The sequence below is a fragment of the Taurulus bubalis genome (assembly GCF_910589615.1).
Source record: "Taurulus bubalis genome assembly, chromosome: 1".
Classification (NCBI taxonomy): Eukaryota; Metazoa; Chordata; class Actinopteri; order Perciformes; family Cottidae; genus Taurulus; species Taurulus bubalis.
Window position 1 is genome coordinate 26,385,039 of NC_136589.1, and position 27,458 is coordinate 26,412,496.

General features: G+C 39.2%; 1 protein-coding gene across 1 annotated transcript in view; it reads left to right on the forward strand.

Moving 5' to 3' along the window:
- Positions 1-27,458, forward strand: part of col11a1b (collagen, type XI, alpha 1b) — a gene marked incomplete at its 5' end in the record, with an annotated part of 77,441 nt that overhangs the window by 47,924 nt on the left and 2,059 nt on the right. Inside the window, 32 exons of the mRNA XM_079218519.1 lie at positions 56-100; positions 484-537; positions 681-734; positions 1,745-1,798; positions 2,036-2,143; positions 2,549-2,638; positions 4,786-4,839; positions 7,213-7,320; positions 7,424-7,531; positions 8,269-8,322; positions 8,648-8,701; positions 11,759-11,866; positions 15,047-15,100; positions 15,769-15,822; positions 15,955-16,008; positions 16,241-16,294; positions 17,515-17,622; positions 17,798-17,851; positions 18,123-18,176; positions 18,657-18,710; positions 20,591-20,644; positions 22,279-22,386; positions 22,619-22,672; positions 23,166-23,219; positions 23,956-24,063; positions 24,387-24,440; positions 24,521-24,556; positions 24,670-24,723; positions 25,047-25,305; positions 26,441-26,553; positions 26,713-26,781; positions 26,991-27,224. Of these exons, the coding sequence (XP_079074645.1) occupies positions 56-100; positions 484-537; positions 681-734; positions 1,745-1,798; positions 2,036-2,143; positions 2,549-2,638; positions 4,786-4,839; positions 7,213-7,320; positions 7,424-7,531; positions 8,269-8,322; positions 8,648-8,701; positions 11,759-11,866; positions 15,047-15,100; positions 15,769-15,822; positions 15,955-16,008; positions 16,241-16,294; positions 17,515-17,622; positions 17,798-17,851; positions 18,123-18,176; positions 18,657-18,710; positions 20,591-20,644; positions 22,279-22,386; positions 22,619-22,672; positions 23,166-23,219; positions 23,956-24,063; positions 24,387-24,440; positions 24,521-24,556; positions 24,670-24,723; positions 25,047-25,305; positions 26,441-26,553; positions 26,713-26,781; positions 26,991-27,224 (2,574 nt within the window). The remainder of the gene's footprint in view (positions 1-55; positions 101-483; positions 538-680; positions 735-1,744; positions 1,799-2,035; positions 2,144-2,548; positions 2,639-4,785; positions 4,840-7,212; positions 7,321-7,423; positions 7,532-8,268; positions 8,323-8,647; positions 8,702-11,758; positions 11,867-15,046; positions 15,101-15,768; positions 15,823-15,954; positions 16,009-16,240; positions 16,295-17,514; positions 17,623-17,797; positions 17,852-18,122; positions 18,177-18,656; positions 18,711-20,590; positions 20,645-22,278; positions 22,387-22,618; positions 22,673-23,165; positions 23,220-23,955; positions 24,064-24,386; positions 24,441-24,520; positions 24,557-24,669; positions 24,724-25,046; positions 25,306-26,440; positions 26,554-26,712; positions 26,782-26,990; positions 27,225-27,458) is intronic.

Sequence of the window (27,458 nt, forward strand, 5' to 3'; positions counted from 1 at the left end):
TTCCCCGCACTTCATTCTTTGACAATGTTTCTCTTTGCCCTTTCTTTCTCCTCAGGGCACCTCCGGGAATGATGGACCAGGGGGTCCACCAGGAGAGAGGGTTAGTACGAGATCTATTTTTCATTAGTGCCTGAAGTTTTGTGCACTTAGTTAGATTAAAAAAAGTACACCAGGTGTTTCGTGGTTTAATCTTAACTCAAAGTGAAATAATAAAGTTAAAAAATAATAAAGTTAAAAAATAAAGCTTATTTGTCAAATCAAATGAATGAAACAGGTGTGCGTGTGCTCTACAATAGCTGATTACCAACTTCAAATTATAAATGTATGTGTAATTCCCTGAAGAGACCCAATTCTGTGTACTTCGCTCTCCATCAAGCTGAAACAATGGCATAATAATGTAAATATTTGAACCATTTCAAGTTGTATTGTATGTGTGATCCATTCTGCTCTCTACTCACTCGATTCACTTTCTTTTCATCTAAGGGACCTCAAGGACCTCAGGGACCCGTCGGTTTCCCCGGACCTAAGGGACCCAATGTAAGTAGCTGCTGTCAAACTGTCTCTGAGTTTGCAACAACAAGTCCATGTTGACACTTTTCACATTAGCTTTTCAAATATTAATACCCTCCTCCGATCTGATGTCATGATTTCTTTTGAACTATCTACCTGTTCACTCCCAGGGTCCACCAGGAAAAGATGGGCTGCCCGGTCATCCTGGACAGAGAGGAGAGACGGTGAGTGGGTGGTTTGGCCCATGAATGCTTTGTGCTGTGCCATTTGACCCTGAGCATCATGCATCAGCGCCCACTCACTCCCAACATGGTCTTCCACTGTCTCAGATAGGTTGTACAAAAAATATAGCAAGGAGGAAGATAACTCAGTCGACATACAGATTGTGTTCTTTGGGTGGAGTAAAGCGCACTGTGATACAGCTGAGCTTGTTTCAGAACATCATAACAACAGTTAATGGTCAATTCTTTCAACAAAGAGTATTTGATCACTGATCATGACACCATTGGTGACTTTGATGATATCCTCTCACTGTATATACAGCTATATGCTATCTAATTATTTGAGAGCTTTAGTCTTTATTAGTTAATTTGTATGCTTGCATTGCTCAAGATTTATCTTTTTCAAATTAGCTACACTTTGACCCATCACGATGAAATGCTGCTTATACATGAATTTATCAGTAATTATATATAATATACATACATAATAATGCACTCTGGAAGGGATCATCCACTTGCATAATGAGTACTTTTACCTGATACTTTTGCAGGACTTGTTATGGAGTATTTTGTATTATAGTATTGTTGCTTTTAATTGAAGGAAATGAGTACTTCTTCTACCACTGGAAGTAAAATACCCGAGACAAGGGAAACAGCTTTTTGGATGAACTGATCTTTCTTGCATTGTTCTGAATGTATGCTGTGAAAAACTATCTTTTTATAATATCTCTTTTGGTCTCATAATCCTCCTAAGTAATTCTTACAGGTGGATTATGAGACCAAATGACATATTATAATATGATTGTTTTTCACAGCATACATTCAGAACAATGCAAATTGCTTAGCATAGCAAACAATATTGCAGTGTTTTCAGATATGATCAGAATTAGTTTATTTGTGACCAACAAAAGGTACATACATTTTTGCTAATAGTATGTAAAGATACTTACAACTTTTACTGTCACATAGCGCTGCATGTAGACAGCTAACATTGTCTCTGTTTTCCCCTTCAGGGCTTCCAAGGAAAGACAGGACCTCCAGGACCTGGAGGGGTGGTTGGACCACAGGTAGATATACAGCACAGTACTCCACTACAGTTCCACCTCCTCACTTATTCTTTTGCTTGTTCTTGAAGAATTATGAAACACCAAAATGTTTGGAAGTGAAATATCCTTGTGAGATATCCTAAGCATCTTATGTACTCTACCACTCCTCTGTCAATATCATATATCCTTGAGGACACAGGTAAAGACACATTGGTATAGCACATTGACCTTAACACGTCTCTCTGTTGTCCCTGACAGGGCCCAACTGGAGAGACAGGACCCAGCGGGGAGCGGGGACATCCAGGCTCTCCTGGGCCACCTGGTGAGCAAGGTCTACCTGGAGCTGCTGGGAAAGAGGGTGGAAAGGTAAATTAATGATGGATTTTGAATGCTACAAAAGCAAAATTGTTCTTTTTAACAACTCACAACAGAATAGGAACTTGTTTTAAAAATGCCTTTTCTCTTTAAGATTGTATGCCGTTCTAACATTAGTGCACTATTTTTGTTGAAAATTGATGGGTTCAAAAGATTAACAATCCCCTTGATGGTTGTTTGTCTTTCTTCATCCTTCACTTAATCACTTGCTGTTGTTCCCACATAATAACGTATAATTTCAACTTTTATCAAACAGATCAATCACTTTCATTGTTTTCTAAGCATTCCCTCTGCCACTCTCACAGATTCAGCACTGCTCATTATTTTCACCTAAAGCAACTTTGCTGCATAATTACCTAACAGTATAAGTGTGTGCTATTTGTTCTCCTTCTGTAGGGTGATCCAGGTTCTCAGGGTCCTGGTGGCAAGGCAGGACCTGCTGGCTTGAGGGGCTTCCAAGGCACTAGAGGTCTTCCAGGGGCCATGGTAACAAACAGACGCACCCATTAACACACTCATGCAAATAGACACATGCATGTCATCCCATTCGGAGCGCACACACCCGGTTGAATCTAGCTCAAAACCCCAATTATCAGGCTAACTACCTGCTGTTAAACCAAACGTCAAGCTTGGCAGTAGACCTGATGGAAAGGTGCAGAACTGGCTCATATAAGAGGACTGAGCCAGACATATTGACAAATTGTATCATCATTAATCTCAGCAAGGTTGAAGTAGGATGTATTGTGTTGTAAATGCGGCTTCGACAAAGCATTTTAACCAATAAAATGTCTGTGATCTGCTGTTGTCTATGCATTTCAGAGGCATTTACTTCCACATTTGGAGCTACATTAGTTGCAGATCATTTTCTTTAAGGAATTCTTGTCTTGTGTAGGATGAGTCAAAGCCCTCTGATTCTGGTTCACACCCACGACTTTGAGAGTATACCACATGAACCCTATAGCCTGCTGAGCAACCTCAAATTAATTCCCAAAAGAAGTAGGTCTGGGTGAGAAAAAGTTCAAGGTGAGGCGGATGGCTGTTAGAGGCTGACTGAGGATCAGCTTGAGGGAATGAGGCTGGAGCTCATTTCAAAGCTGACCATTAAGAGACTATTCAACAACAGAGCCCAGACTTATTATCAGCGTTATATTTGTGCCATGTGTGCAGAGGGATTGCTTTCTCTTCATAAAAGCAGCACGCGCACACACACACACACACACACACACACACACACACACACACACACACACACACACACACACACACACATGCACACGCACACACACGCATACACACAAAGTCAACACATGCAAATAGAGCCTTCCACTCTTTCTTAAAGTCCAGACACACACAGGCGTAAACACAAACGTGTAACCCTGTTGTATGAGCAAGTATGTTTAAAGTTAATAATTTGTTTGTTTGTTGAGAGAGTGGAGATGCAAAACGCAGTTTATACCGCTCCAAAAAAGAAGAAACCAGATTCATGCAGACACATACACACACTCTTCATCCCATCACTCACTCTTGAGGAAAGGCACAGTAGCAATATATGAGACAATAAATATTTTTTTTTGTGTGTGGCAAAGAAAGATCTTTCCAGTCTTCTAATGCAGCATGCTGCAATATGCAACCAAGGGAGGTAGAGAGACTGAGAGCCTGCTTGGCAGCGTCTGCTCCCCCTTGGCTCTGTCGGAGTTTGTGAATTAGTTATTGTAATGAAAGTCTTTACTGCCTATGGTGAATCCTGTTTTCCATATGCAATCTCAGCCTCCTGGTGCTATTAGTCAGCAGCACAGGCATTGCCATTCAAAGCTTGGGATACAGAGGAGATGACAGGGGTCCAGAGATAGATGGACTGGACTTCAACTTGTGGCCCACCCCAGGCTTCAGAACTTTGTCTTCCCTTTTTCATTTCCTTTGAAGCTCATTTCAGGACTCGTTTTGCATTGATAAAATAAATATGCCCACAGATCAGGATACAGTATATCAAAAGATATTTAGTAATATTCTTTCTTTTCTCTGCTGCAGTCTATAAATGTTATGTGATCTTGTTACGTCATTAGGATGTCGGTGACACAAAATTGTAGAAATTCTATTATTTATTTTCTGAGTTTGGTGAATCAGAATAAATCCAATGACTGAACTCAATGCAAAAACACACCCAGCTGCTTAAAAGCTTGATTCTCCCAATTTTGGCTGAACTGACCATTTAATGGCCTGCTGCCTCAGTAGATTGGGAGCTGATCCCTGAACAGGGATTTGTGAGTGCAAAGTCAAAGAATGCACATGGTCTATTTGCCCTTTGCTTTTACTTACATCAAATCTGGACTGTTAGAAAACTTTACTTTAGAGTCAAAGCAAGAAACTTTTATCAACTTTGATTATATCTTCTGGTAATGATAACATCATCACTAATATACAAAAATAGTTGCTCCTATAATTACTGTAACTACTAAAATATGTCCTGTTTCTTAATATAGGACACACATTGCTAGTTCCTGTATGCCTTTCTGGAGCTAAGCCCTCCACACACACACACACACATGCACATACATATGCACACATATCTTCACGCTGTGATCACTGCTCTATGAATGGCATTGATCTAACCATCTCCTGTCCTCTGCTTTCAGGGTCCAGCTGGCTTAAAGGGAGGAGAAGGGCCTCAGGGTCCCCCCGGCCCATTCGTAAGTAGCCCGTCACTATGGTTACCTCATCTCTCCTGCCATGGAGATTACAGTAAAAAGTGACTTGTGCTTTCACATCTGTTTTTGTAGCGCTATTATTTGTAAATCCCCTCTTATACTGATGTATATTGTGCTTTACTGTTATAATGCACAGGAGAACGTAAGCAGTTCAAATTCATAGGGCTATAAATGTGCATCTTATGGTTTGATAAAAACAATGTGCTGATTAATTTATAGTGTTTTAAGAACAGTTAAGAGATATTCTTATAGGGATGAAATTTACAAGAGTTATCAACAACATCCCCTTAAAGCATGGCCTAATCATTGCTTAGTTGCCCAATTTAACAACTCCAGTAGTTTCATACCAGCCACTTGATCTTAGATGTGTTCCTCTCGCATTTAGTTGTTACGGAGAACGTGTCTTGTTTTTTCATTTTCATATGACCACCACATTGAGAGAAACTTTTCACTCAGTTTTGATCACTCTCAATAAAATGAGGGTGTTTTTCTCTGTGATTCATGGATACTTGTGTTACTCATCAATGATGTGCCCTTAATCACCCTAAGAGACCTCCTCTGAGATGTAGCTGTAGCTGCATTCATAAACTGTGCTGTTGCTGTTACATAGTTTAAGACTGTGAAAAGGAGCAGGAGTGGCACTGCAACCCATAAATAAGGAGGGCACTCTTTTTCCTGCCTTTGTCTCCGAGCAGTTAAGGATATATGTAATGAAAAGCCTTGTGAGCTCCAGTGGTGAAACTGAACAGAAAGCTGACTGACAGGCAGCTTTGAACTGTCTGACATTTTGTTCAAGCGTTAAACGCAGGCTCTCGGTAATTGCCCCTGCTCACCAGCGACAGAGCACCACCAGATTAGATGACAGCGGATATGCAGAGCACGTATGAAAAGAGGATGAAAGCCAAGAAGATGAGCGTTCTCTGAATGAGTGAAACCATTCCTACTGCGAAATAGATAGCTTCCTTAAATTGGCTTGAAAGTGAGCCGTTGGATGAAAACATGTGATGTGTTCTGATTGTGTTTGACAAAAAAACTCCTTGAAAAGGAGGCCGTTGTGCAATGCCCACGCACACAAGAGATCTGATATTTTCCTCCATCGATTTCCTGCCAGAGATTGAGCTGCTGCTGCGCTGTGGGAAAGTCTGAGTGCTGTGTGTTGCTATTTCACAGTCCTTTCAGAGGTGTGTGTGTGTGTGTGTGTGTGTGTGTGTGTGTGTGTGTGTTAAAGAGACATACCAAGATGAAAAAATTAAATGAAAGACTGAATACAACAAGTTGAGTCACAAAACACAAAGTTTTTCTGTTTCAGTTTTGATTTCAAGCCAGAGAAAAACATGTTTTAAAAGAGCGGACGAAAGAAAGAAAGAATGCTGAGTTGTATGAGTCAAAGAAATGTGTGTGAGTGACTGTATGTGTGTGCTGGCGGGCAGGTTGGCAGGCTGGGGGTGACAGTTTGGTGCTGTGTGTGTGTCACCAGCAATGTCTGTCAAGAAATGAGCCAGGTATACGAGTGCCAGATGGCAGCTCCCATCAGCAGCTGAATCACTGTGTGTGTGTGTGTGTGTGTGTGTGTGTGTGTGTGTGTGTGTGTGTGTGTGTGTGTGTGTGTGTGCGCGCACGCATTGGGGTGAATCTTTGGCTTGAACACGTGCAAGTTGTATTTGAAAACAGACAGAGACCTTACCTAAGAAGGTGAATGCCGTAATAAACTGCTGATCAAAGATGTAGTCACAGTTTATGTGATGTGGGTCACTTAGTGATGAGCACCCACCTGAGCACAGTGAAAAGTGTGGTAATAATACATGTGTGTGTATGTGGGAAAGAATGAAAGACCTTCCACAAGGAGAGCAGCTGAATCCTATTAGTTAAGATTTTGTTCATCAGCACAGGTCTCGTCCTTGTGAAGCTTTGAGGCTTGCAGTAGGGTCAATATACTTTTATTAAAATGATCTTTGTATTGATTGTTACATTATTATTATTGCTTCTCAAAAGTAAAGAAATAACAAGGTTTCATTGTTCCTATTCTAATATGTGCCTATTGCAAAAGAAAGACTTTTACTTTACATTTAAGCGTCCTTCTGTTGAGGGTAACCTTTTTGATTCTCAATATTGTTCTGTGAAAAATTGAAAAACAGATAAAAACAATCAGGCTTATTCATTCAACTATATTAAGGACACTTCACATTATAGTGGAAAAGGTGGTCTTAGAAAATGTGTCTGTAATTAATGCAGCCTTCCTATGAAGTCATGCTTTAACACTTTTTGTGACATTCAGCTGTTTAATCATTGTTCTGCCGGAAATGGACTGCCACATGATGCAGCAGTGACTGATGGGTCTTTGTTATTTGGTGACAGGGTTCTCCTGGAGAGAGAGGCGCTGCTGGCCCCGGAGGTCCCATTGGTCTGACAGGACGCAATGGCCCCCAAGGACCACCTGGCCCTGCTGGAGAAAAAGGAGGCCCTGTGAGTATTTCTATCTAAATATCCCTCAGTCAAGTAACTGTCCAGTTTGAGAAACTTTTTGGGTTTGACTGAAGATAATGTGACACTTCTGTAATGTGTTTAGGGAGAGAAAGGTCCCGTGGGTCCTGCTGGCCGTGATGGCATTCAAGGTCCTGTTGGTCTTCCTGGTCCCGCTGGTCCTCAGGGTCCCCCTGGAGAGGACGGTGACAAGGTGGAGTAAAAATGTTCACTTCACCATCTGTAACCAGCAGCTCCTTCCTAATAAGATCAGAAGAATGGAATTCAACGACAAAGATAATAATACAATGATAACATCAAAGAGTACAAAACATGTCTGCTGTTGGAATCTTATAGATGTGTCTAGAATTGTGAAGATGTCATAGAAGTGCAGTTTTTGGTACGTTTATACTTCTGTCTCTACCACAAATGTCTTAATATACAGTGCAAAAACACACATACTGCATGTAAACACATTTGTTTTCCATCACTCTGGTTGGCCTCAAGCCTAACATTACAGAAAATAATATTAAATCATTGCATTCAGTAAACAAAATAAGCACACTATGGATGTATTAAAACATTTATGAACACAATCAGACAAATATGTGTACATACCCAATATACCTTCAGACCAGTAAATCCCACACCCACACTGGACCACAGATCTCTATCTTTGCATTTGTAACCATCAGGCCTCTCTGTTCCCAGTCACGTCTTCCATCACACCATTTTGTCAATCATAGTGCCAATTGAGTGAGACAGGGAGCCAATCAATGAATTGCAAACACTCGCCAAAGGTCTTTGTGGGCCAATCAAATTAGAATCTCTTGAGAAATATTTACTAGAGGTGACACTTTAAGATATTGGACTTTAACTAAACATGAGAGGCAAGAGTCTTTTAAGATGGATGAGAGAGATTTGAGCTCTGTTGTTTGTTTTGCACCTCAGGGAGAAGTTGGTGGACCTGGACAGAAGGGAAGCAAAGGAGACAACGGTGAACTTGTGAGTCTTTCATTTTTTCTCTCTATTACTTCTACTTCATTTATTTTTTTAAGGGAATGAGTTGTGAATGATAATCCATGTTACTTGAACAAAGAACACAACTTTTAGTTTCTGACTTGTCATATGAACTCAGGTTACTTTACAATGACAAACTAAGGTTATCATCTAAGGTTATCTTGCCAATCTTCAGCATATAAACTAGTATTTGAGTTGCTGCTGTGTTTCATTTATGGGTATTGCTTACTGTGTAAATAGTGCATGCAAACAAGTAGCAGGGGATCCCAGTAACCAATAAACAACGTGTCATTGCTCTTTCTGTTTTTAGGGTCCACCAGGCCCTAGCGGTCTTCAGGGTGTGGTCGGAGCTCCTGGTCCAGCTGTGAGTATGGCTTCCTCCAGCCATCTAATGTCAACTTGTCCCCAATGACATCATATTACACATTTGGTTCACATTTATTAATGGAGGTCATATTCAGGAATTAAATATCAAATGAAAAGAGAGCAGCAAATTACCACCTGGTAACCACTGCACACCAATATTTACTTAAAATCTTTGGAATTAGTTTGTAATTCCTTTGTTTCCAAAATTGCAGATAATGACGTGTTGGGTTTTGACTAAACAACATTAATATGTAGTTCCCACCCATGTTCCAACAAGAGCAATTTGTATTCTATGCAGGTTTTTATTTTGACTTTTAACCGTTTCTGACTAAATGTGTGATTGACAATTAAATGTGCTTTAACAATTCTTAAATACATCGGAAAAGTGAACACTTGACTCTAAAGGACGACTTCACCCACAAAATGACCATTTGTGTCAATTACCCACTCTGAAGTATTCCTTGAAGTTCTGTTCCAGCCAGGTTACATTATGCAAGCAGCATTGCTTTCTAATGTCACCTTTGCAGTCCAAAAATCTGGCTTCAGTTCCCATTTATTTAAGAATTCCCATCCTTTTAATATTTAAAAGTTTCATTACAATCACGATCTTTGACATCACAGTCGTTAACAGCTTGCCCTTCAGACCGTTTGAGCACCCAGTAATCAATTTCGCTGCAGTTTCAAATTTGGAATATTTGTTTTGCTTTGCGAAACATCTTTTCTCTGTATTACCTCTTATGGTACTCCGTTTTAGCTGAGAATGCTGCCTTGAATGCTGCAGAACAACCTCTACTTATCTATCTCATTAACACGACAAGAAAAAGTCCTGTTTCTACAATAGCTCATGGCCTGAGGGCAACTGAGATCTCATTGTTATAAATTATCAGGCCTTAACAACCATTCTAGCAGAAATTCAGCATCTGCAGGGCTCTGTGGGGGCTAGAATAGACCGGGTGAGACGGATTGCCGCAAGCAGGTAGTGCACCCAAGCTGAATAACAAATTATTTAACAGTTGTTTATCCTGGTGAGTCAGTCTGCTCATGTGTATTCATACCTTCACAACTGAGACCTGACTCGTGCTGTGTAATTTCACCATTATCTGCCCTACTTTTATTATTGCAAGTCGTGTTGCTGTTATCAATGTTGATTACACTATCTACCCCACCTCTCAATCCTGTAAAAATGTTGGTGTTTGCAGGGAAAATGAATGATCCAATTTTCTTTTCAGCTAAGACTGAACGAGGTGCACAACTGCTCATTCACCGGTATTGTCTTTAAGCTACAACTGAGGTAGTAGTTGGAATGAAAGACTATTGATCTTCATCAGGATGTGGTAAACATCCGTTTCTATAAATCAATTGTGTTTTTTTATTCAATCTAATACAAAGACATAAATGTAGAAGATTTTTTTTTTAAATGTCCCTTGGCAGTGGGAAAACACAATGTTGTGATGAAAACCTTTGTTTCTAACATAACATGAGGCAAACAAAAACCCTTAAATAGCCACTTAGATGCACTTCAGGTGAGTCATAAATTACACCTCCCTCAGCATGTGTGTGATGCTTCCTGGTCTAAGTATGTCTTATACCCACAGGTATCGCATTAAATTGCAACTACACTTCACATTTTAGATAGACCCATTTAAAAATTAGGCCGGAGTCCAGAAAATGAAACATTCACAGTTTTAGTACAAGTTATTATACTTTGATTTATGATGATTAAAACCCCAAAGAAAGCAGTTTCCTAATAAGAACGTCTGTGTGTGTTGAATGCACATACTTTTGTGGTTGCTACTCCTTTACAGCTGTAATTCAGAATATAATTTGTCAGTCCTGGAGACTTTTGTCTTCCTTCCTTCATTAGATTAAGTTAGAAGCAAGATACACAAACCAAACTTTTCATTTTGGTGATGAAAACTGCTTGGGGCTTTCTTCAATGTTGTTTTGGCAGTTCCATCCAATTCCATCGATCAAAGAGCTCCACTGCTTCAACAAAAATAGTGGTGAAAGTTGCTACAATGAATGACAAATTATTCAGCATTTAAGTTCAAACACTCTACATGAACACTCATTCCTGATTCTGATCTCCCTGGAGAGCTGTCGGGGCAGTCTAATTTTTGATATTCTTTTTTGTTGAAGTCGCTCAACTTTAGTCCACCTTGTCTCTGACTCATCAGTTCAAAGCTGTACCTGCGTTACCTGTAATCACCTCACATTTCCTTCTTAACCGCTCTGCATTCAGTACCAGTGCCTGAGGCTGCCTACATGTCCCAGAGCTCAGCAAGAGCTCCACAAGCACTTTAAAGTGCTGACATGCGTTTGAACTGAAAACTCTCAGTTTGTCAGCACTTCGCTCCTTCCCTGTAGTCTCCCCTTCCTATCCTCTGTAGCCGTATGCACCTCTGACTTCCCAGATGAAGTCAGCATCTTTCACATACACTGTTTACCGTAACCCTATGGCTATAGTTTCCTGTATCGTGCATTCTCTGCTGAAGAGTTTGGTACTCTGGCTGATGCCCAGAGCTATAGCGGATCCGTGGCTAGAACTGTTGCATCACCCATGTCATTATTGTTTTGAGTTTGCATGGCCCTCCGAATGCTCAAATATCGCCTTCCCTGCTTAAAGAATAATCAGGTTGACTCAAACTCTAAATGACCTGTCACTGCAAATGCTTGGCCATGCGTAAGCCCTGAGTGCCTTGGCCTGTCCAGGGTGCATGCTGGGAAAAGTTCCACCCCCTCATAACTCTGAGCAAGAATATGTGGGTGTAGAGATTTGATGGATGGGTGAAATTGCCATAAATGACCTTCAGAAAAGGCATTAAGGTTCACTGTCTGTCCCAATCTGTGTGTGAATACGGGCATCGACCCACCTTCTCCAATGTGAGCATGGCTATAACTCCATAACCTTGAAAAGGATTAAAAGGGCAAAGAAATCCCAGAAGAGAAATTCCACTTAGATACCAGTATTTGTGGACTTACATTTGCCAAAGCTTTGGCTAATGGAAGATCAGTATGAAGATGTTTAGATTTAATGAGCTATGACCTCCCACAGGGCACTGATGGTGAGTCCGGTCCGAGAGGACAGCAGGGTATGTTTGGCCAGAAAGGAGACGAGGGAGCCAGAGGATTCCCCGGTGTACCAGGACCCCTTGGTCTGCAGGTAAGTCTACATCTTGCATACACACACACACACACACACACACATACCCACGCACACTCTCACACGCACACTCTCACACACACACACACACACACACACACACACACACATACACACGCACACTCTCACACGCACACTCTCACACACACACACACACACACACACACACACACACACACACACACACACGTGTTGATTGCCTAGCACACTGATTTCCCTCTTTGAGAGCCAAGCGGAGTAGAATGAGTCCCTCAACACCCCTTAAACCGCCAACATTTCACCTATCCTTACATCATTTACATTACATCAAAACAGAGCATAATTTATTAATGCAGCCTCTGCTCCTAATAACACTGCATTGCTCCTGGGCAAACAATGCTCCCCCCCTCAAGGATAGCAAACGCAGTGCTCAAAATCCATCACCACTGCTAACATTTGGCATTTGGCATTTTGCCGCTCTATTAATGGTGGAGTGGAGACTGCCGTTGGTTTTCCACTCAGGCTACATCACATCATCATGCAGTAAACCACTTCCTTGCAGTGCTCCCAGCCAGGAAAAATAAGAGACCATCCTCTGTGGTAGCTTGCATTCAATCAGATATTTTAATCAATGTATAGTATGACTTAATTCATCTTTTGAAAATATTTCTCATAATAGATGGTGACAATACTCATACAATATTTATTTCCGAGAGGGTTTAGAGAAAAGAGGCAGCAACTCTGAAGCAGGTTGGCAATCAAGATGCTTTGTATACTTGGATGGACACATATGCTTTGTCAGGTATCAAACCTGTGACCCTAAAAAATGTCTGTCTCGCCACCATTACACCCTGCCTACACAAACAAACTATGCATATTAAATGCTTTGCAGAAGAGTGATATTTTAGGGCTTTTATCAATAAATAAGCCACAGTTATATTTTCCACTTCAACAAACATTGATCTGTTGCGATTTATCTTATTTTTTAATGGTAGAAGTTCATTGATTTGTAGAAAGTGGTTTTCTAGTATTAGCAGCCATATTTGGTATTAAAATGATAATACCGGTATGTTACTTCTGAGAGAAGAAATATCACATTCTTACTTTTAAAGTAATAACAAATAAAATGCACCCATCCTCAACTCAATAATGTCCCAGGTTTTTCAGATAAAACCTAACTTAGTGTGTGATATAACCGGTATCTAATGTTAGCTAATGTCAGACAAAAGATATTACTGTGTAACTGACATTGCTGAGTCATTTCACTGACTTCACACACTTTTCGTGTTGTGCAAGATAATAGTGAATAAATGCCAGCTATAATATAGTGTAACTGTCTATTGCCATGAAGCAAAAGTTATATACTGTGAGCTCCAATACCCATACTACCATACTATTGACAAAAATACCAGGATGTCCTACTGCATCCAGGCACATTTTGCCTGCATGCTTTTCTGGCTATTCCGACCCACACATATATCCGCTGTGGATATTTGAGCAAGAAGTTCAAAGTTCAAGGTACAATGTTATGATGAAGTAGTATGTCCCAATTGAATAAATACTGCATGCAAAAGTGCATACTTTGTAAGGACAGCTGTACAGCTGAGCAAGTGATTTAGTCTCACTTTAGGAAAATAACTAAACATTATACAGTATATTCATAAAGATGTAATACTGAGATGAAGAGGAAGCTTAACGTGACTACTGCTCCACTCTACTTGGCTCTGTTAAGCTCCCTATTCCTCAAAACTGCAAAAGAGGGGGAAAAAGAGCAACAGGGCAAAGCATTGGCTCATTTAAACCAATGAGCTGAAGTTAAATAAACTTACATTGGTGGCAATGAATATAGAAACGGCACATTTTTGAATATCTAGAAGTCAATTATTCAAGGACTTGTGGAGAATGAAATTAGAGTGAAGCCCTGCTGGTCAATAGGGCCAGATAGCGCTGTTAGTAAGTGCAATTGGCTTCTAATTGGGCATAATGCACTCCATCTCCACTCTTATAATTATGTTTGGCTAAGCTGCCCTTCAATAGATGGCAGCAGCCACTGCGAGCTCAGCTCTTCAATTCAATTATCTGTAGCATTAATGATTTTTGACTATGGGGAATGAATGGCTTTGCTTTGAAAGGCTTCCATCATTTAGGGCTGTGTTTGCCGTGGAATAATGGAGTCCTCACTGAGCGGATGAATATTTCAGATTAAGAGGTTAAGATGTGGATGAAGAGGAGAGTTATTATCAGATTTGATTACACCAGTGTGTCCTTATAGTTCATTTTTTGTTTGCTCTGATATATGAGCAAATAAGAGTAGTTTTGTGTGTGTGTGTGTGTGTGTGTGTGTGTGTGTGTGTGTGTGTGTGTGTGTGTGTGTGTGTGTGTGTGTGTGTGTGTGTGTGTGTGTGTGTGTGTGTGCTAATTGTACTCACAATACACCTCTTCTTCTTTTTTTAAATAGAATGAAATAGAGTAAAAAAGAGAATGCATCCACATCCAAACATAATGCATGAAATAGTTTGCTACTTTATTTTTTCATTCTTAAAACCCTGCTGTATGACTGTGACTAAAGTCCCAGTCAGAATCTGTTATAGATTAGCCTCCGCTGCCATTCCAGAGGTACATTAAATCAAACTAAATAGGCTGAAACTACACAAATGTGATCTCGATGATCGATATCCATGTCATCTCAGTATCATGGTAATTTATCCTAACCGCGGCTTTCCACCCACCTATTGATTATGCATGCTCCATCATTGCAGCTTATCTAACACAACACATAATAACTACAATTATGCAGATACACAATAAGCTACAAATGAGAGCTGCTTCCCAAGTTGTTTTCAAAACGTTTTAGTCAAACATGATTTAATCCCCAAACTGGATAATACATACCACCTGCAGCGTCCTCTTTGTTTCCACTTTCCAGCGGACATAGATGGATGGAGCTCCCACCCTGCAATTTACACAGGCTGATTATCCCCAAGCCTCCCACACCCTTTAATTACAATAGGTGTCGTTTTTGACTAATTGTGTGTTTACACTCAGGGGTTCTTCTGCTTGTATTAATGTATTTTCCATCACATTCCATCCTAAAGCTCACTATTAAATACACATCATCTGTTAGTCCATGTTAATGAACAAAAAATGTTGCCGCCTCACATGACACTTCATTGTTCTGAAGAATATTTGTCTTCTTTGCAGGGATTGCCCGGCCCTCCTGGTGAGAAGGGAGAGAATGGAGACGTTGGAGCAATGGTGAGTGCGGCTCTGCCAGTAACTTTGTTGCAACGATTCACATTGTGTTCATATAGAACCCGGAGAGGTGGGAACATTGTGCTGGTTGTTCTGAAGTTTTGGCTCGTGGCTGAGTTTGGCGACTCCTCGAGCCACTTGGCCGATTCCTTTATGTCTGTGGAAGAAGTACTGATAAAAACATTTCTACTGGTGAAAGCTTTGCATGCTCTATTTCCTTGCAGTATGTTTTTTTTTTTATCTACCAGCATTTATATATTTTTTTACTACAGATAGACTACAATAAAGATGCTCACTAAAGGGTAGTGAGTTAAGTTGAAAAAACAAGTATGATGTCCAGATTTGGTTCAGGGGATGCATATTTCCCATATGTTTAGTTGTATTCTGCAATAGCATATTGTAAATCCAGCATAGAATGTGTATATGTATTTATCAGTGTTTTACACAAATATTTTACACACAAGTAATTGGTGAATGAAATCCAATTCTGATTCAGGTTCTGATACCCAATTAAAAAAACAAGAACCACGTATACTGAAGCACGAAGATATTATTTTATATTGGTTATTTTTTAACGTGTAATTTTCAGCATATGTTAAGCTTGCCTTCTGCAACATAAACAAAACAATTGTTGTCAATACTACTATACTGCACATAACTTTCGCTGACAGGGTCCACCTGGTCCTCCTGGTCCCAGAGGTCCTCAGGGTTCAAGCGGAGCCAATGTAAGTTTGATTGTTGATTTGTATGTTTGTTTAAAAGGCATCAGTTATTCTTATAATTAAAAAAATAATGTTGTCAAAAAAAAACACACACACACTTCTGTTATAAGTATCCTCATTATGATTTATCTACAGGGTGCTCAAGGTCCTTCCGGTGGTATCGGTGCGATGGGTGGTGTTGGTGAGAAGGTAAGAGCAACTGATTGTTAAGTCATTTTCAACTCCTAAAAGTACATTCCTTTCATTTCTTTTAGTATGTCTTTAGTTAACTGTTTCTCTTTGTGCTCCTGAAATAAACAGCCATTTTACTTCCATGCACAGTTTGCGTGTTTGACATTAAAGTAGAAGATACAAAGTAAAAGTTAGCCAGCTGATAACACTATCTGGTGTGATAATCCACTTTTTCACTGTCATGTAATAGGGAGAAAACGGTGAAGCTGGCAACCCAGGACCATCTGGAGAGCCTGGTATCGGAGTAAGTACACATACTGAAATATTCATGATGTATTTTTAGAGAGGTTTTTTTAATTTATTTTTTATAAAAGATGACTGATAGTTTATACATGTGAAAGCAGCACTCATAATGCATGACCAGTAGCACCACAATCAATACAGCAGTTTGACCTAGTGTACTATTCATCATTTAAAGTGTGTAATTGTGACTTTTCAAACAATCTGTTTGTGAATAGAATACCTGTGAGTGCAGCTTATTATGTTATGTCTATTATTTGACATTTCCGCTGTTCCACCTCTAAGTATCTTACTCCGAATGTATGCAGGCTGATGTGTAGCAAATATTTAGCTCTGCCAGATTTGAACACCTCCATTGTTGGCGTTGTCACCAATCTAACCTCCTGTCCAAGGCTTTTATTAGAGGCAAAAGTCAGAATACGGCAGTATTATTATTTTGTTATTTTGTTTGACAAAAGCGTCACAATTCATAATAACTGTTTGGTGTTTCATGTCACCAAAATGAGTGCTAGATGACAGGATGTCCACTTTTTCATATTGCATTCAACATTAATTTACACGTACATCTCCTGCATCAATCCACATGATATGCACAACATCAATTTTCGAATGCAGCATATGGTTTATGCCTGCAAAAGTACCTCTGCTTTTTACTTTCTAGTTGTATGAATCATGATAAGGTATTCAGAGCAGTGCCATTGATCCAGCCTAAGCACTGATTGTAGACCAGAAAGGCCTCACCTTAGTTATAGGTATGCGCCAATCACAATCCCTGAGTCTCAGTCCATCAAGTTGTATTGATGTATCCGCCTGCTGCCGCGTATCTGTTTACGGTGACAGATCGAGCCAGTGTTACATTTCACATCAAGGTCAATTTCAAAGGTGCCATGCTGGCATCGACTTGAGAAGCTCTTTGCTCTAATGGGCCAACTAACGATTGTTGGTTTGTAATTATGCTCCAATTGCAGCTCTTAGTCAGAGCCAACACTTAAAGGCACTGCTATAACTAGAGTAAAACAAAAGATGATACGGCTATTTAGCGTGGACTGTTTGTGAACTATTTGGTTTCTTTTTTTTCAGCTTAAAGAAGAATACTTTGAGTTCTTTGTTGTAATGCCAGATGGAGTGACAGATTTGATAACACATATGTTTCGTGCCTTAAGAAGTGTGAATAGCCCTTACGTGGTCTTCATGGTAACAAGCTTGTGATGCATTTTTCCTCAGGGACCCAGAGGAGAGACTGGTGAGAAGGGAGAAACTGGCCCACCAGGAGCTGCTGGACCCGCCGGTGCCCGCGGACCCCCTGGAGATGACGGTCCCAAGGGAAACCCTGTATGTCCCCTCCGCTGTCACACACACAGCCATGACTGATGCATTATTCAAGCTGTCAGCTGTAGAATCACTGTCATATTAGTCAGTCAAGCTGTCTGATGTCAGACAAGTTGTTAAGGCAATGTCAAATATCTGAGTCAAGCTCAGTCTTCTCAGTGTCTCAATCTGTCTGCAGGGTCCTGTTGGCTTCCCAGGAGACCATGGTCCCCCTGGAGAGCCTGGTACTGCTGTAAGTGCTGCATTTATCCCTCATTCAATCGTATATTTACTATATTGTACCAATTAGTGAGTAGCAATTCATTCCTTTATTACCCAGAAGTTCTTTAATGTGTGACATTCTTGATATTCCCATTTTGTAAAGGATGTTTTTGTTATTGTTTGTATGTCAATATCTTGAATGTGCCATTAATGTAGACCCAGATCTGATGTGAAATAGCGTTCACTACATACAGTATAGTACAAGAGCTGACAAATGTTGTTATGTGTGTATTTTGTTTTAGGGTCTTGACGGTTTATCGGGTGACAAAGGAGACGATGGAGATGCTGGGCAACCTGTAAGTCTTACCTGATCTGAAATTGTGAAAACTTGCCAAGTAAAATTGAAATGATCACTAAAATGGATTTCCCATGTGCACAATGACATGCAGGAATACAGCTAAATGTATTATTTAATGTGTGAAGTATTCTGAGAATACAGAGGAGCTTTAAATGGCAGCATTTTGAGTATCTACTAATAATTTAATTATGGGTCTTCTTAAACATTCAAAATCCAGAAAATGTGTACATGAAGAGAATTTATGAAAATAAAACTAGCAGCAGCAGTTTATATCATGTTGCAGTTTGTTTATTTTAAATTCAGTTGTGTTGGAATGCACTTTATCACGCTAATAGACATATGTAGCAACAATATGGCGAAACGCGTGTAAAAAATACCAAAAACTATATTTTCAATATTTTTTTCAAAATGTCTTTATTAAACTAAATTCTTCAGTCTTTGTGAAGTGTATTTACATGTTCTATCTACTATATGTTAGGGCCCTCCAGGTCCATCTGGTGAGGCTGGAGTACCAGGACCTCCAGGCAAAAGGGTGAGTACATTTCCAAAATAATGCATGAGACAAAACTTCTGCTACACTCTTGAGATGTTCTCTATTTTTAGAATTGACCATGCTCTTCCTGGCTTGCAAGCTATTTTTACCCACTGTAGGGTGATAAACATTTATGACAGCATTATATTGTATGTTTGGATTTCAGGTTTTAGTTTGATAGGTTAAATAAGCCCATTAGTTTTGCGTATGAGAGTGTCTGGAATAGCAGAGAATATTGATGTATTGTGAGTTTGACTTGCAGTAATGTAAAAGCAGTAAGACGCCTGCTGCTGCCAGCGTAAAGTCGTAAAGTCGCTGCTGCCACTTTAATTGCTGGCTCTCTATGCCCTTTCTGCCACATCAGACATGAGGTAACATTATTTAATTTCTCGAGCATGGCATTTTTTACAATGCAATCTATTTACTGTAATAATGTTTTTGCAATTAACAATAAAACATGCCATTTATGTAGTGTATGAAAGGCTGACACAATATGGCACGAGTGAATATAAACTTTGATATTTAAAGAAAATGAATTTAGTTGGTTGAACTTTAGCAGAGATGATGCTCAGTAAATGTGTCCTCCAGAGTATCCGTATCAACCAGCTGCCATTTATATATACGCTTACACACTAAAGATTAAACCAGGGATTCACAACTTTTTGGGTCTGTGGTCAATTTCAACAATTGTTAACTGTCACATCAAAGAAAGATTTCCCTCCTAAACCTTTCAGATGTTTTTTTCTGAAATAACAGTTTTAGGTCCAAATTGGTACAATTATCCAATATTTCACAAAAAGCAAAGATAAAAGATACTTTTGACTGAAAATTTTACTTCAGTCAATGATCTGAGTACTTCTTCAACCCCAGTAAACAAGAAGATAAGTCATGTTTTGAAATGATCAACATTGTGATTTTTTTAACTTTGGAGATTTCAAAATATAATCGAAATATTGCCTGTTGTGGCTGAAACACATTGATTTCTCAAGCTTGTCACTACCACTGCTCATGGTAAGATACTGCATCGTACTGCAGAGAAGATGATCATCGGGTAGATAAAGTACAGTGACATTATTTGTCATTAAATGGTAAAAAATATAAGCATTAGCCACATTAGTTTGCTTGTTTTCATGCAATTCGGTGGCTGGAATTAAAATGCTGGCATGGACTGTTCATCATACATATTAAAAACGTTGCTACGGTCAGCACATTTTAGACCTCCAATTTATATTCCAAGAGATACTATCCAGGTGACAGAGGCTACAGAACATATTAATGGACTTTGCAATTTGATTTTTCATCCCAATATCTCTTCGAAATTGACTCAGGTTTGGTGTTCATTGATGCATGTGGCTGCTTGACTACATTAGCACATATGCACGCCCGGGTTCACACACACACACACACACACACACACACACACACACACACACACACACACACACACACACACACACATATGCACTTTCACTAATGCACAGACACAGTTGCCAGGGCTCATAACCTACATTGAAGAACAGTGGCTTTTGTTTGGTCTATTTGATTATGGTTTAATGGCAAATGACAGTCCACTTACAAGGTTTTGACCACGGGCTGTTTGGTGAAAATACTGATGTGCTTTTAGCCCAGTATGTTTGGAATGTAGGGCAATTTGCTCGCACTGATGTTGCCTGGTCCTGCATAACCCTCTCTCTTTAAAAAAATTCAAGGTCAGAGCATGCATCAGCTGAACAATTAGTATGTACATGAAACAATTACCTCTCAGTCAAATGTTGGAACATTTCCTTTTTCGAGAATAATTATCCATTGTGTTAATGTGAAGGGGTTTTATGTTTTTAATGTATGTAACTATTATTGCATTGTATGGTTGTTTTCCTCAGGGCCCTCTTGGATCAGCAGGTCAGGAGGGCAGACAAGGAGAAAAGGGATCAAAGGTAAGAGTTCAACCGTCTTGACTTTTACAAATTACAATCAACTGTTTAAGTTGTACATGCAGGGATCAGGGTTAGATCAATTATGGAGGCACAGAAATAGCTTACTTTTAATCTTGCAAGCAACTGAAAAAAATAAATACAAATTGAAGTCATTATTACTGAATATTTAACATTTTTGAAAAACTTTGAAAACCATCAATCTCAAACTATGTACGTATGTGATTTATTTAAACTTTCACAAATGTAAGTGTACAACATTTAGCATAGCTATATTGAATTTGGTCCCAGCCAACTGGTCATTTAAAAATATTTGACTTATTTGTATTTACAATTCAACATTGATACCTAATTGCAAAATGTTACCATTAATGCTTAAAGGGGGACTGTGGAGTGTTCTTGTAAACAAGCAACCACAGTTACGTTTATTTTCAGTGTTACTCACCAAAATGCATCGTGTATCCTTAAGGTTAAACAAGCATAGTGAATGTTTTTTCTTCCACATTAAACATTTTAAGTATTTTAAACTATTTTGAACCCAGCATTCTTTATATCCATGTTCACCAGCTTGCAGTCTATTGTGTGCATGTATGTCCTTATGGACGAGAGCCACAAAACGGGGACCCATTCATAAAAAACAAAAAACAGCTCTACAGCTATACTAGAGGTCTAAAACTCCACAGGGAACCTTTACGTTGCCTTTCTTTCCTCCCATGAAATGCCTGAAAAGATATATGTCCAATAGATGATTATAAAAGGCATAGTAACAACATGTACAACCTTTCCAATAATATCCTGCTTATGTGTACATGTATGTGTTCACATCAGATCCTGTAGAGTTGTAAAAATGTAAGAATTTGTCTCACCGAAGAAGCAGTGATTTTTCTTGAGGCTAATATCAGATGTGATTGCTTTGCTCGTGTTTGCTTTGTTGAAGAGCATCAAATACAAAATGTCTTTGTACGCCTTAAATACATTGTTTGTCTGTAAATCAGTTGGTTCAAAGAAAAGCACTGACAGAAAGCCTGATAAATGTCAGACGTAGCTTTCTTCTTTGTCGTCCTCCATCCCTCATGCACATACACACGTATACAACGTGCACTTTCTGTCCACATCCAATTACAGGATTAGAGTTAGTTTGATGGAGACAAGATATAGCCTGCGTGGTGATTCTAGAGTTCCAAATCCAGGCCTAATTGGTTGTTACAGCAATATAATCCCTTCCTCCTCTCACCCGAGTCCATATGACATCTCTGGAACTTCAATGCATAAAAAGTCTCTTTTCCTGCTCATAATAGACGAGATCTGGTAACATTTGATCTGTTTGGAATGTTTCAAATCCTTGAATCTTTCCAATCCGAGTGGAAGGAAAACATTGCAAAATATTGAACAATGTGGCTTCTGTTTGCAGGCTAGCTTTAATTGTTAAGTTAGGTAAAGTTATTGTTGTCATCAGTGAAGAGACATGTGACCATTAGAGAAACAAAGTGTTTCAGTGGTTTTGTTTGTGTCTTTAGCACAAAGACATACTCTTTATTTTTTGAAAATGCATTCAACATGTTTGTTACTAACAACTGGAACCAAATAATACCTTTCAGTGCCCAGACTCATTGTTATTTTGTGCTGATGTTTTACAGGGAGAAACTGGTGCTGAGGGGCCTGTTGGGAAAACCGGACCCGTGGGACCTCAGGGGCCTGCTGGAAAGTCTGGTCCTGAAGGACTGCGTGGAATTCCTGGTCCTGTTGTGAGTACATTTTGCCAAAGATCTGCAACTTTTTTTGTATGCCACAGGTTTCACATTACAACCTGTTTGAAATGACACTTTGATTTTATTGAATTCATGTGTATGAACTAAATTGCATAGTTGAAAATGTATGTTTTTAACAAACATGTATTGCTTCATAAAATACAGTTTAGTATGTTTTAAATCTATTATTTTGATTATTTTCATGTTATTAATTTGTCTTTATTTTCAGGGTGAACAAGGACTGCCTGGTGCTTCTGGTCAAGACGGCCCTCCTGGACCTTTAGTAAGACATGTTCTCCCACCTGTTCACTCCTTGTGAAAAAGGTCTTATGTTGCTATTTAGCCTTTAAAAGGAAATTGGTCATCTGGTGAATTATTTTTAATTGTTTAATGGTACAATATGCCAGATTATAACATTACACTATTGTATAGCTGAAGTGTTTTATCAATTAGTCGATTCTGAGAAAAATAATCAGCAACTATTTCAACAATTGAATGAGTCAGCTGAATAGCTTTGGATTCTTTAACTGTTGGTTAGACAAGGCATTACATTTGATGTTATACAGTTGATTTTAACTATTTTCTGGCATTTCATGAGCAAAATAAGATGTATTAATTGTGTAAATAATCTTTGGTTGCTCTCTGAAAGTGTTGCAGTGCCTCTGCAGGCTGAATGGAGAGGCAATGCAGAGATCTGTAATGGCTGTCACTGTAAAATTATGTGTATTCATTTCACTACCAGTTATGCTTCATATACTCACTCTTTCCCTCCCCAGGGCCCCACTGGACTTCCTGGTATGAAAGGTGATTCTGGATGGAAGGGAGAGAAGGTAAGATATTATTACGATGCTAATCTCAAATTGCTTTATTGTGTATTTCTCATATCTTCTAATGCACCTTATCTGTAGCTTCCAAAGTAAGCAAACGGCTGGGCCCATTGCCTCTATCTCTTAGTTGAGTCTTCTGCTCTGTGCTTGCACACAGTGATTTAATGCAGTGAATGAATATGTATAAGTCTAATAATATTATTGGTTGGTTAAATGCCAGCATGCAGTATTCGGATGCAGGAGACCATAACTATGCCTAGCAGCAGGTGCCGAGACAGACCACCATTGTTAAATATGACAACCACTATAAACACACTAACAGTTTATAGCCATAAATAAGAGTAAAACTGTGGTCATCTGGCCAGACATTACACATGAACTTTAAGGTATTTAAGGTATTTAAAATGTGCATTTTAGCTTTGCTTTGAAAAACTGCTTTGATTTTCTGCAGATGATGAATGACCAGAAATTAAACTTTAACATTTATCCGTAATGTACGTACAAGTAGGTGACAGGCAATACATATGTAAAAAAAGAAAATACAACAAGGAACCAAAACATGCAATGTCTATAGGTTAAACAATAATACAGTAGGTGGAGAGTGCAAATATTGAATGGATAATGTTCCAGGTGTATTATAAATGACGTAATTAGTTGAAATATTGTTTTGTTCTCTAAACGTATTTCTAAGCCGTTGTCTTCCTTTTTTGTTCTTTATTTTTGTCTCTGCCTGCCGCAGGGTCACCCGGGTCTTATCGGTCTAATTGGACCACCTGGTGAGTCTGGAGAGAAGGGAGACCGAGGATTGCCTGGACTTCAGGGTACTGGCGGTGGCAAGGGTGATGCTGTAAGTGTCAGGCGGAGTATGCTTTATTAAAATATATTCATCGTCTCCACTGGAATGTGAATCTAACAAAGTCATAGCGCTACATACATGTATTCTTAAATGTGTGGCTTTCTGAGACTTCAAGGTTTTATTCCCACATTACCACTATACAGTGAAAGGGGATCCAGAACAAAAACAAATATTGCATTTAGATTATTGTTTAGATTATTTAGCACTGTAATTAGGGCTGGGTGTTTGGACAAATATGTTCATCAAGTATCGTATCTTAAACGAGACTTCTCTATATTGCATTCGGACTAATGTGATCTATTATCTGTCATAAGGGTTCTGGTGGTTCCCACGGTCCTCTCGGCCCTCCTGGTCCCCCTGGCATTTCTGTAAGTTACTTTTTTTTCTTCGATCAAAATATTTTTCCATCATGGCCGTTGCTCATCTCTTAATATTTTATTTCCAACAGGGCCCTCAAGGACAGAAAGGTTCAAAGGGATCAGGCGTAAGTTCTGTTTTCATTCTTTTCAGTGTTTTACGCCTTTCTTTGCCTGTTGTGTGTGTTATGAGAATGTTTTCCTTTTTACATAATGACCACGATACTTTGTCTTCTGTCAGGGTTCAACCGGTCAGAAGGGAGACACTGGACTGATTGGACCACCTGGACAACCTGTAAGTTGCCCAGTGTATTGTCTTTAGATAGATCCAACCAAGCATTCATGATGCACATTATACTCCTAAAATGCTCTAAATGTGTAATATGATTGAACACTGCACTCACTAGAATAGAAACAATTAGTTCTATCGATGGCCTTGGGAAGATTTGAGGCATTTTTTTTCTCACTATTTTTGACTAAACAAGAAATCATGAAAATAACTTATTAAACAGCCATTGTTTAAGTTGATAAAGACTGCACATGCTTTGGAAACCAACCCCTGACCTACTGTGTATATTAATAGCAATAATGGGCTTGACCTTCACCTCTGTGTTTCAGGGTCCACCCGGCGATGTCATTCAGCCGCTGCCCATCCAGCAGTCCAGAAAGACCAGGCGGCATGCTGAGATGCAGGGAGACGAGGCGATGGCAGACTACAGCGTAGATGGCGTCGGTATGGAGGGAATGGAGGATGTCTTCGGATCCCTCAACAATCTCAAACAGGACATTGAGCGCATGAAGTTCCCCATGGGCACCCAAGACAATCCTGCCAGGACCTGCAACGACCTGCACCTCAGCCAGCCGGACTATGCAGATGGTAGGGCAGAAACAGTTTTTATATTGGTATCAGCCATGAGACAAAATTCATCAGTAGTAGAACTTGGTCTGTAGTGGAAACAAGTTAACATCCAGTACAGTGGCACAACATGTATTCTATTCTCTACTTCAACGGTTTGAGTTCAATTTAGTTTAATTAAATCATATTTTTTTTATTTGAATCTCTTTAAACACCCTCTTACTGTGTAGCTGCCAAAATCTGGAAAAGAGGGAAGTGGAGATGATCAAATTGTTTGACATACTTGTCTTGTCACCTTTATAAGCAGCTGCAAGTGATTTTTAAAGTTCTTTTGGGTCCTGGGTGTCACCTCTCAGGGTACTTAATTCTGAAGGTTGTTGAGGATGTATGAATGGAAGACTGCAGGTAATACTCAGGGTTGAAAAAAAATATTTTTGTCCATGTATTTTTCGCAAAAAAAATATGCATTTGCTTCATTTGTAATGAATATTTTTTTAAAACACACTAGCATAAATCAAAGATAAAACAGCAACAGACAAAGCTCTATGTAGTAAATATAAAACATTGTAAAGTTTTAGGTCACTATTAGGGGAACTAAATTTGACTGTAAGTATTAATGCTGAAATAATACAGGTTTTTACATTTTCTTATAGCAAATAATTTCATTATGTTATTTGCTGGATTGAATGCAGAAATTGTATTCATGTAGTTAGTGTGTTAGAAGTTTCCAAAACAGTTATTATATTAAAGTTATCAACCCAAGTAACGCTGCATAACTGCGTTACCAGAACACAATTTGTAGCCTTATGTTATTATGATATGATTTGGTGAACTCTCTCTAATTTATTACGGCAACACTAACAATATTTAATATTTATAGTAAATAATCAATTTAAGACCCAACAAGAATGAACTGTTTGACTGAATAACTACTTAAACGATTAATACATTATAAAAACATTTTCTGATTGATTCATTCTGATTGATTTATTGCAGCATTCAACAGTTTAGAACCTGGTGGACAAGCTCACAAAACCTGACATTCATAAAACATGAGTGTATTTTTAAATAGTTGAGCTGTGATGATGTGGACATTAAATAACAGCCGTAGTATTCACACTCATGGCTCTGTCTCATGGCTCTGTTTCTCTCTCAGGTGATTACTGGATTGATCCAAACCAGGGCTGTATCGGAGACTCCATTAAAGTGTTCTGCAACTTCACAGCAGGCGGAGAAACGTGCATACACCCAGATAAGAAATCCACAGGAGTAAGTAACGGGTTAACGTCTGTTAAATACAGACCTGAAACAAATGGTGTGTTGAGTAAAAAAAACATGTCGGAGCTATTTGCAGTTTTTTTTCAGTCTGTTTGCAGTGAAACATTTTGAAGTCCTCTAATTGTCGTTTAACTTTTTCTTTTACTAAAGGTTAGAATATCCAACTGGCCCAAGGAGTCTCCAGGTTCATGGTTCAGTGAATTTAAACGTGGCAAAATTGTGAGTCACCCCACATGACTTAAAAATGTCTTATATTATTTTCTAATACCTACCTGCAGATGATCACGTCCGTTTTTCAATGTTTCTTCTTTCTCTCTTTGTCTCAATTACTGTAACTCTTCCCACCACTCCCTCCCTCACCTTTCTCATCCTATTTACCTCCTCTCCTACTTTTCTTTACCTCTCCTGTCCTTTCTCTCTGTCCCCAGTTGAGCTACGTTGACATGGCAGAAAACACCATTAACACAGTGCAGATGACCTTCCTGAAGCTGCTGAGCTCCTCGGCACGGCAGAACTTCACCTACATCTGCCATCAGTCTGCGGCCTGGTACGACGCCAAAGCTGACAACTATGACAAGGCACTGCGCTTCCTGGGCTCCAACGATGAGGAGATGTCTTATGACAATAATCCCTTCATCAAGCCTCTGATGGACGGCTGCTCGGTAAATACCCATAATCTCACTTTCAGTTTGGGAAAACATTTTTTCCCTGAATTCCATGAAATCCCACATATCCTCACAAACAGACTGACTGTCAACAACAATGTTTGTACAGTGGAGAGTCTGATATTGGTTAAGAAAAAACATGCAATTCCACATGTAGTTCTTCTTTGTAAAATTTTCAGATACAGTTCATGCAGTGTAGCACACACACTATATAGCTCTTCATCTGTCTTT